General features: G+C 33.8%; 1 protein-coding gene across 5 annotated transcripts in view; it reads right to left on the bottom strand.

Moving 5' to 3' along the window:
• Window positions 1-382: 382 nt before the first annotated feature.
• LOC106133603 (transcription initiation factor TFIID subunit 4) overlaps window positions 383-11,389 on the bottom strand; it is a 45,816-nt gene continuing 34,809 nt past the window's right edge. For 4 of the 5 annotated variants that reach the window (XM_060947024.1, XM_060947032.1, XM_060947018.1 and 1 more), the window contains 4 exons: window positions 11,128-11,244; window positions 9,231-9,389; window positions 7,998-8,053; window positions 383-6,456 (listed from right to left, as the gene is read on the bottom strand). In XM_060947024.1, coding sequence (XP_060803007.1) covers window positions 6,340-6,456; window positions 7,998-8,053; window positions 9,231-9,389; window positions 11,128-11,244 — 449 coding nt within the window. In that variant the 3' untranslated portion in view covers window positions 383-6,339. The remainder of the gene's footprint in view (window positions 6,457-7,997; window positions 8,054-9,230; window positions 9,390-11,127; window positions 11,245-11,389) is intronic. The other variant, XM_060947023.1, reaches the window with a different exon arrangement.

The following is an 11,389-nucleotide window of genomic DNA, read 5'->3' as shown; positions in this document are numbered from 1 at the left end:
ATAAAAATCGGTTCAGCCGTTTTAGCCGTTAAAGCAATGTCAACTAAATAAATAAGCCCGACAAACTTTCGAAATAAACGGATATAAGTACTTTGGTAACCAAAAAGTTGACATTACTGTGAATAAAAAACATTCTGCCCCCGTAGCATGGCACGCGCGACGCTGTTATTATCTCGCGAAAAATTATCGCTGTCCCGTTTCATATAAAAAGCAAACAGTGTTCATTATATAAAGAAAAAACGGCGTCGCGCGTGTCATGCTACGGGGGCTGGTGTGTTGACTTATTAATTAATTTAACTCAGGATATATCACAGAAATAGGAATAATAAAGGGTTAATGTTATTCCGATTTTCGTGGAATATGTATAAATAATAACACTATCATTTAGATATTAATATATTTTCGAATCTAAAATGTACAAAAAAATACAACTTAATGTGATAGGTCATATACATCGTCAGATTTTAACTAAACATTAGATGTCAGACTCTCCAACATAACATTAGGCGTCGGTTTCAGTAATTGACAAATACCAATTTAAGGTAAATGATCCGGACAAGCTACTAGGAACGAAATGAGCGTAAGTCACACTCGCGTATGTTTACTCTTTGTAATTTAACTTTCTTTAGATCATCGACTTTCATAACAAAATAATAAATTCGATTTTAATATCAGGGCGGTTGTGTAAAAGACTTCGCAATATATTGGATTCCCCATATACAGGTGCATACGGGTTTTATCTTTTCTAAAATAAACGACCTATGATTTATATTTATAATTAAATCAACCATCACTTTATAACAACTTTGGTTGTGTATGCTAATCGTAAAAATATAAGTATTTTATCTATGTACAATTATATATATAAACATACATACATACAATGCTTTGAAATGCACAGCAACACAAGAGGCCTTAACTAATATATGAAGAACTAAATAACACAGATTTACCGGTCGCACGCAAGGAAAACCACGGCCCAGACAGACATCAGTTGCAGGACGGGCGGCCAACCTGATAAGTGTCGGATATCAGTTCAACCCGTAATCGGTAAATATGCAAACTTTTATGTCTAGTAGTTGTCTTTTAAATACGTGTGCTAAAAAGCACTAGTTTAGCCAAGCTTTTCCCGCGTATTACCAATACCTAAAAATCACTGCGCAATGTCTCGAAAAAACATAATTAGCTTTTTAAAATCTATAACGAAATGTTAAACCTAAAATGTACATAATATAAAAATACCCTTGTTCGTAGACGACAGGCCAAGACAAGAGACACGATTTTATACAAAAAATAAAATCAGTAATGTACGGGAAATGTCTCCTTGTGTTAGCGACTGCCATCTTACTACATATAATAAATATTTTTATCACACGTAATCTTACACATATAAAATTTTTAAATCCCTACGAAACGACAAGTTCCTAGTGAAGTAGAATCGAAGTAATCCGTAAACACAACGAAGTTCTTTAGAAACTAATTATGTTTTTACGCTGCGAAACAAAGATTCCCGTACACATCCATGTTTCCACGAATCCGATGCCAAGTGATCGTTAGCCCCTTGTCACAGAGCAAAGACACAATAAAAAAATATTTCTATTACTTATAGACGTATCACATTCGTTAATACAGTCCAATTATTTTTTGTTTAAGTCTCTGAAACATTGGATGGAAAATTTGGACCCTATTAAATTTATTTTAATTAGGTAAATTTAACTCTGTGACAATGGTCTATATTTACCTTAAATATAAAAGTTACAGTTATTTTTCTTACATAGAATTCCAAATTATACATAACATTTCAATAGACCAATTTCTTCTTCAGAGGTATGCTTTGAAAATTTATATCATGCTCTTGATATACTGGACATTACCATTATAGCTCCAAAATACCATAAATAAAAAAAAAAAAAAAACATTTTATCCGCATTATGGTTTTTTGTAATATTGTAAAAATAAAACCTACAAGAAAATCTATCATCGCGCGTGACGTCTAGCCGTTTGTACAATCAAATGATCTACAAGGTTGATTTTTAAAATAAGGTATACGACAATTCTTTACATCAAGATGAATACAATATATTCTAATTTTAATATTTATTTTCATAACCAACTTTAATTTTCTGAGCACATTTAGGATCTTTGTAATGCGTTTGCTTATACACACACGCAAAGTGTTGAAATCCTTTCGTGTCGACGCGGCGAACGCGCCCCGACGGCAAAACTCTGTCGACCACAGCTGTCGACGGCCGGCAAGTTCGACGACCAACAGCGAAGAATGGTAATCAACAGCGGCAAGTCATAACACAGATCACATAGTACAGTAAGTTGAATTATAACAAGCGAAATTAAAAAAAAATTCTATAGTAATATTCACTCCTATGATTTTAAATTTTTAGCACAGTTGTTACACTTAATTTTGAAAAGAAACTCCAATAATTTTCTCAAACACGCGACTATACCAGTGCGCTTAATTTTTAATCGGCAAAATGTGAAAGATCGTCGTTAAAATGTGGCTCGACCCTTAAGTGCATTTGGACATTAAGTAGGGAGAACCTGAGAACGGTTTCATTTGTAGGGATCAATAGATAGGTACTAATAGTAAATATAAATTGTAGCAAGCGCACGTTTGCCAAAACAGTGATGAAAGTTCAGGTTTTTAATCTCCATGATCAGTCTGTACTTTACCGAGTCAAGTTTTTGAAGGTTTTATATTGGAAGACGATGTTTTACCAATGTCTAAAGAGAACAGTTAATTATGATTAATATTTTAATCGAAAACTTACTTTAATAGCAGAAATATTTATTTACTATTTAATATTGAAATATCATATAAGTGTTAATAAAAGACGATCAATGATCGTGTGAAATTCTCAAAGTTAACAAAGTTACATTCATACTCCTTGGTAGCTATTGTCAATGTCCTTTCAATTTCGATACTATATATCTAAAAAGAACTATAATAAACTAAATCGAATATACGAGTAGTTTACAAGAGAAATCTACGGCTTTGAAGGCTTACTTTATCGTAACTATTTCGTATGCATTTTCTATTTCTATATGAAAAACTATCAATGTTTCGTTATGGTGGTTTAGAAAAAATATGTATCTCTTTTGTTTCAGGCACCTATGCATTCATTATAACAGCAGGATCTATTTACATTATAATAACGCTGAAAACCATTTTATTTCGTGTAATGGACGTTTTTTCCAATATCATTATAGTCCTCATAACACTAGGTAAGTTATAGTAAATCTGCAAAAAATATAACCTCCTTTGTGTACATTTTGATCTCATCGAAACATCGTAATCTAAGCGACGGCATTTTATGCTGTTTCATCTAGCGTTCCGATAAAATAGGATTGTATCTCAATATAATATGTATTATGTAGGTAGATTCGACTAGTTCTCATCTATTTTTTATGTTGTCACATAGCAAGGCCATCACTTGTACTTTATTGATTTGATAATCACTATCAAACTTTAAACCTCCCTATCCATTAATTATGTAAATGGAATGAAATTTAATATTGCTACGGTCGTGGGATACTGTAAAGCTTTATCTCACTAAATATCATTATCTTCTTTACCGATTTAGTGCGTTAATTTTTCGATTTATTAATAACAATGAGAATGAGTTTGGTCGGTAGCCTAAACATCAGAACTATTTATTTCATAATGGTACAAAAATATTTATGTCCTAGACAGATATTACTATAAATTGTTTTAATGGTATCTACACTCATTATTTGTACGTTTATCATTAGTTAGGTATAACACATCACAATTTCAATGGGGATCTAAACATTACTGTGGTGACTATATGAAAGATAATCAAATCAAAACAACTTTAAACATGTCATGAAAATTACTTTGAGCCAATACCAAATATTACTTAAGTACTTGACGTCCGCATTAAGTTATTGCCATTTCATGTACAGTATATGCTACATTCGTCTTGTAAACACGATTGTTATTATGCGTCAGCTGTTTTGTAGACAGAAACACAACGTACACAATTTGCAAGTTTCATAAACGATTAAACGAGAAACTTATTTGACTATATTATTTGAACTTTTTTATTTTGAATTCGAATGTAACAAGGATAGAGAAAGATGTCATCGGGCCAAAAATCCGGTCCAAATAATTTTACATTATGACGCGCATAACGACAGTCAATGAAAACACGCGATGACACCACATTTAAATGATTTGACAGCCATCATTATTTAAGTTACTACTTTAATGTACACATTTTGCTTTTAAGCAATATAATTGTAACATTGTGCACTCCTAAATCTTATAATTTTAACGTCAAATATTTAACTAGGCAGCGAAAACTGTGTTGCTGCGAAGTTTTTACATATAAATTAAATTTTAGTTACGGTAGTATAGAACGTTAGAAAAACAAAATAGGTATTAAATTTAAAGAATGTTATTTCATAAACCATTGTTCATTCAAACAAATATTTTTACCTTAATTTTCATTTTATACTTCCAAAAAAACTAGGAGCATATTTCGCTGCCTATAAGTAATAGCAACTTGAACTGCTAATTTGGTGCTTAATATTACATTACAAATCATTAATAATAAAATGTAACATTTATGTTGTTTATTCACATTGACAATAATATCTTGCTCATAGCATAATACTTTTGTCTCTAGATAAATGTTAATAATTATAATTAACTCCCAATTGTATGTATGTTTCACTTATAACTTTATTCAATCGTTGCTACTTGTTAATTCAAGTTAAAGTCAATGATAACGAGAAATTTATCAAATATATTTCCTGGAAGTGACACTGACTATGGTTGTTCAAGTATATGTACTTATTTACATTTGAATCGGTTATACGAGTACGAAACAGGTAACTACTATTGCAACTTTTTTTTAATTAAAAAGATTATTTATTTCTATCAAAACGTATAAACACAGGTTTCTAAAACTATGAGTTTCTGTTTAATTTCTAGTTGATCAACAACCATAATCAGCGTCATGTATACATTCGCATCCCCCATTATACGCCTAATTTTTCCGAAAACACTCGCATTCAGAAAAAAATCGCATAGGTAATGTCGCTAACATAATAATCTAAAAAGCACACTAGTTTCATGTGGAATTTCACATTATTCACACTTTTATTATAAACACAGACATAAGCTAATTAGATAAATCAAATCTCCACTTTGTTGAAATAGCGTGCTGTTTGTTTTTGCACACTGTTGTGTATTGTTGAAAGAAATAAATAGAAATCATATAAAAAACCAAAATAAATCTTAAAATATTTTATTTTCGAATATTGGTTACAAAAGATGTCACGGAGTGTAAGAATATTGTTTTATGTCTCCATACAAATATATGTAGTTTAGGTTAATTAATGTCATAAATAAATAGTAAAAATATAGCTAAGGCATTGTTTGCTGGACCACAAAATAAAACGCTAATTTTAAACATTGTGTACTTTCTATTTGCGAGGTTGAATGTGTAGATACACTCATCTGTTTTAAAAACGCAATATAAATAAATAAAACATTGCAAAAGCTTATTAAAATGTCAATCGAATAGATAACTGTGTACTTAAATTCTTATATCTGTGATTATAACTTACGCCGATTCATAATAACAAATAATATGATGACACGCTTATAGAAATTTACAAATAATTTTTAAAGTCATAAAATAATATTTGTTTTTTTTTATGAATATCAATTAATGGTTTAAACTTATAAGAAATTAAATCGTACACAAAACACATTGAAATGTCGTAACAAAATATTTACAATAAAGCAACAGCTATAATTTAACAACATATTTACACACGTAAAATAACATTATCCAAATGAGAAACCTTTTCATTCGACGTCTCATCTATAATACAAATTACTTTGTCATAACAGGTAACATCTGACTTTCATACTATAATACATAACGTTCACAACGCCAAAATATGTGTTTTATTTCTGTACAGTATTGCACGCCGTATATTTTATTCGTACATTGTGAATGCATACTAGTCGTACAAATGGATCAATATTTTAAATCACTTATTTTTACTCCTTCGCAGGAAGCTACCGTCGTTTTTCGCATCGTATCGTTAAAATTATAGTTACATAGAGATACAGAAACGTAAAGATCGAGGTCGAGCGGCGTCCCCGACGTGTTCGAGAACGGGCCGCCATTGAAAAATATCACTAGCACTACTAGACTACGCGCGAGACGCTCTATAAATACGTGTACTATATTAGTCTCACGTCGGTGAGATTTACAGCCGCAGAGGTACCAGGTAGTAGACCGCAGTGGGCGAGGCGAACTCAGTAAATGCAGGAGCGGGCGCTCACTGCGACAGAAGCTTCTGCAGCAGCGACGCGCTGGCCTTGGCCTCGGCCGCCGTCTCATCACCGCCCGCCGCCGCCGCCGAGCCCGCCTCCGCCGTGACCGCCTCCGTAGTATTCTGCACACAGATCACAACTTCAATATAATGCGTGCCACTGTCTCTCATTGCGATTTACCATAATATTGACCCTCCCATGTTGACGTCGTTAAATAGCATCACTGTAAACGTAGTAATCACAAAATATGAAAGCCTAATGACTTATTTATGAAATAAATTAAACCTTGATGAATACTCGCTTTCTATTACATTTAAGTGAATTACTTTCCAGCTTTTAATTTATGCTTACGTTTCTGTATATGAAATGAATATTGTGAGTCGCAATTACGTATTGTTTTTAGAATTCCTACATTACTCAAGTTCATATACCATTTTCATTCACCTAATATGCCAGTTATTGATATTATGAAATAATTATTGGAACTTATCTCTGAAATAATCGTATTTATTGTTATCTATTAAACATGGCATTTTAATAAGTTTTCTTAGATAAAAAAAATTGTTTATAAAATAATCTTTTCTAAAATAACATACCTATTTATCGTTGTTTTCTTTTACATTTTATGGGACCTAAAACTTTATTTATTAATATTAATGAATAATATTTAATTAAAAGTGTTTATTGCTGTAATAAAACTCTATTGACACTTTATTTTATAGTCTTATTCTTAATATTATTCTACGCTTATAAAGTCTGAAAACAAATTCTTGTTGTCACAATTTAAACATTTAATTAAAATGGTATTTTTAAGGAAATTTTGAGCAAATTGATTAAGAATTATCTATCTAAACACGAACAAGTAACGATCCGAAACAATTGACAAGATACTGAACTGCACCAATTAAATAATATTACTATTTACTATACGTGAATAGAATCGTTACTTGTTCGCGTATTTAAACTTTTCAAAAACTCTAAACTTCATGCAATTGTTTAACCTGTAGGTCTACTAAAACCAATATACGATAAAATGTCGCATACTATTGTTACAAGTCAGAAGCAGACAATAAGCGTAATAACTATTGCGAAAACATAATTCTGTTGATTGGTTTCGTATCCACACTACGTCATCACAAGACCTTCACCACAAATTTATCGTCAGTGCATGCGATGTCCGCGGGTATTTTAATAAAAGCTGAAAATGTTACAGCTATGTAACATAAAAGCGAGTAATTTCATATTTTGTGAAATTTTATTATGAAATCGTTTTAAGATGTACATACCATGTATATGCCAAATTAAAAAATAAATTTGACTATTTGAGAAATATAACCAAACATCACATCACAAAAGCTTATCAGAGCTTTAGAAATGTACCAATCATGACACTCTCACAGCAAACTTATCAGCATCTTTGTTTAATATTTTATCATTTTTAAATTATTCAAAAGTTAAGAGTTGGAATGTCATTTCAGCAGTTAAGCGTCGTAACTTGGCATATTTCTCTAAATCAGCGTCTAAACTTCAAGATATTCGATTCGATAACACACGCAGCAGAGCAGACTCAATACGTAATAATCATAGATATTCTACAAAAATAATCAAAATCGATAGGAAAGAAGTGAAAATTCTATAACGGTACCGCTGGTCGTTCCCTTACCGGGGTGGTCTGCGGCTCCCACGAGCCAGCGGGCGCCGGGCCGCCGCTGCCGCCACCTACGACCACACACGTCAGCGCGGGCCTACACTCACTCTACTCGCTCGTGTAACGCCCGCGACATATACACTACGGTATCACAACTGCCACTATATGCTCATAATGCCCAGCAGCAGTTGGTCAAAATAATGCCGCTTTTATTACAGATTTTTAACAACCTTAATAAGAATCTTATTAATAAAAACATATTCTGATTACCTTAACAAAATTTGACATCGTCAATAAGTAACATTTGAACCTGTGTACTCTATTAGAACGATTATCTTAGTATAGTAAAGCAGTAGAACTAAAGTTGAAACCTAGTATTCCATACAAACCACCTTTCCGACAGTTCATCAATTTCCTAGGACTTTTATAAACTCTCGTAGGATTCTTAACGAGAGATGAATTATATTATCTTACGTTCACATTTTCGAAAATGTTTCGCCCAATTAGAGCCAAGCTTTTAATTTTATGCTTTTTTAAAATATGGCAAATAACACACACCTCTCTAATTGGTCGATGTTGATGGTGGTTACCGGCTACAATAAGATAAAATTATAAATTTATCAGTTCCAATTACCTACTCATACTGCTCAGTATATTCAGACTGCAAAGTGATGACCTGTGGTAATAATATATAAAACGGCGGAGGAGAGTAAGGAGAAGAAACACGTGATTTATTTGACCAATAAGAGCGCACTATTTTACGCGTGAATTCGGTAAGTAAGTTATCAATTTTCGACAATGAGGACGTAAATTAATATACTCTACTACGAAAGTTTATAAATTTACTAGGAAAGTTATATATTTGTGTTTCTTGTTATTTTCGGGCGACATTTATTTATTTCAGCTAAGATTTATTATTTGCGCGGCGCGGGTTGCATCAGGAAGGATCTTACTATTTCTCTGTTTTAAAATATTTAAATTAGTAAAAAAGAAAATGTTACATTATTATACATAAGTACATTTGCTTTGAGATTGGGGGATTCTTGTTGATGCGAAAGAACATGCTGACGCTCTTGAGATAATGACTTGAGAGATAGGGAATACTCTGAAAACTTTCAGAGGTATGAGTATTTTATTTGCTTCTTCAACACCTAGAAATTTAATTCTTTCTCACCTGCCGCCCGCAAGCCGCGCCGCGTTTTTATTGCCAACGATATGAATGAAATGTGTATGCTATGCAGATCTCACCTGACGTGGATATGTCGAAGGTCATCAGCGGGTCGAGGTCGGACTGCAGCGGCGGATGCAGCCGCGCCCCCACCACGGCGCGCAGCTCGTTGCGCACGTACTCCGACGTGCCGCTCGCCACTGCGCCGCCGCCCGCCGCGCCCCCGTTGTTACTCGCGCCTGCGTCGTCAAACATCGGAATAATCACTTTACATTATAAGAGTACATTCAGCCTGTAAATGTGACATAATAATACCAATTTTGATTCTCCTATGACCTCCTCCGTTTGGTCACAATAGTTCGCCATTGTTAACCAAAACAATGGCTGAAGCCGAATCGAAGGTTTTTAAATCACAGAAGCATTTTGAATGGACGGATTGGGACGGACGGATTGTACTGCAAAAATCTAAAGTAATTAATTTTACTTCTGCTACTTTCTACGTTGGATCTTAAAATAAACATTAGTCATACAAATGATCCGTCTCAGAATACTTGTTTGGAGTCTGTTTTACAATCGGTACCGTGACAGACTGATCCAACCTCGTTAAAAGCGTCATCCACTACCGAACGCGAAGCACGCGAGCACGTGCACGCGGTAACTTCACTGAAGCGAACTTCGTTAAGCGAGACATCATGCAGAACGATCGTTAGAAGAAATATTATGTACAGTCGCTACCACCATTCTCGTTAAATTTAAATCTACTTTCTCACCATATCATTTATAAAAATAAGAGATAAATGAAACATAAAAAAATTTCATATCATAATATAAATAGGAAGAGAGTAGGAAAGTAGTAGTATTTAAAAACTGCGTATTTACAAGCCCCATCTACACCTCGTTTTTAAATGAAGCGGTTCCTTCTTTAGCACATCGCTGTGTCTAAAAGGAAAGGTTCAGAACGAGAAATTACAATAACTTTCAAAATAAAAATAGGTAAACAAATGACGAGTGTTAATAGTGAGTCGATAGGGGCCGGTGTGTTCAGAAATGGAACACATGTAGGTATAAAGCTATGTCAACTATCTTCACGGTTCAGTTCTGTTTATGGTGCTAGCTAAATTTATAATTGTTACATATAATAACAGAAAAATTAAGAATTTAATAAATTGGGAGTGACATTTTATTGCTTTATATATAATGGCAACCTTGTAAGGATCGGATCAGTTTGTTACCGCTTCTTCTGCACTGACGCTTTGGAAGAGGCAGTAAACTTAGTTTTAAGTAATTTATCCGTTGACGTCAACCAATGTTGTGAAACCAAAAGATATGACAATTATTAAGTGATATGAAGTGCCCCATAATAATGAATAAAATTTTAGAATTTTGAAATTTGTTGTGTTCCAGTGAACCAATGAAAGAATCGTTAATAATAACAGTATGAGATTTTTTAGATGCTGCTGTTAAATGAAACATTCGAATGCAAAAATCACCGAGCATTTTACTCCTGAGGAATCTATGAGTAGAAAAAAAGTTTATAATAAGATCTTAAAGGTTTAATAGAGATAAGAATAAAAACATAAATACTCAAGTTCATTTACACATTCCTATTTACGCTATCAAGGAATGAAATCAAAACATGCACTGCAGCAATCAAACAAAAAATGTGGAAGTTATTCAGGTTGGCGGGGACTTACTTACGTTTTGAAATTTTATTTTAGTGTTCAAATTCAAATCCTACTGAAAGAAGGTGAACCTGTTAATCTAGATTTCGAAATGCTTTATTAGACATCTATATTAACATAGTGCATCTTTAGGGTTAAAAAGATTGAAATTTAGATGCCTAAACTTTGTGCAGATTTGAATTTGTACGTTATCTAGTGGGATTCCTAAATAAAGTGCGTAAATGGGGGTGAAGTTTCTGATTGGTGAATGATAAGAGTCGGTGGTGATGCGATATGCGATGAGATCAGTACTCACAAGGCAGCGGCGGTTCGTGGTGCGCGTGCGGCATCGGCGCGTGGTGGTGCAGCGGCGGCCGCCGGGCGAAGTCGCCGCAGTAGCCCGCGCTGGCGCCGTCCTCGTAGTAGCCGCCCACTGCCAACCACGCCGGTATATACGCTACGTTCTCACCGGGCCACCGGACCCGACCTACCTAACGTTGCGCCGACAGAGTGCGATACCGAAATGGAAACGTGAAACTTTAAGAAGAAACACTCCCACCGTTACATCGAACAACTAA

This window comes from Amyelois transitella, chromosome 2 (assembly GCF_032362555.1).
Source record: "Amyelois transitella isolate CPQ chromosome 2, ilAmyTran1.1, whole genome shotgun sequence".
Lineage (NCBI taxonomy): Eukaryota > Metazoa > Arthropoda > Insecta > Lepidoptera > Pyralidae > Amyelois > Amyelois transitella.
The sequence above is the reverse complement of the archived record's forward strand: the minus strand, read 5'-3'. Positions and strand labels throughout refer to the sequence as shown.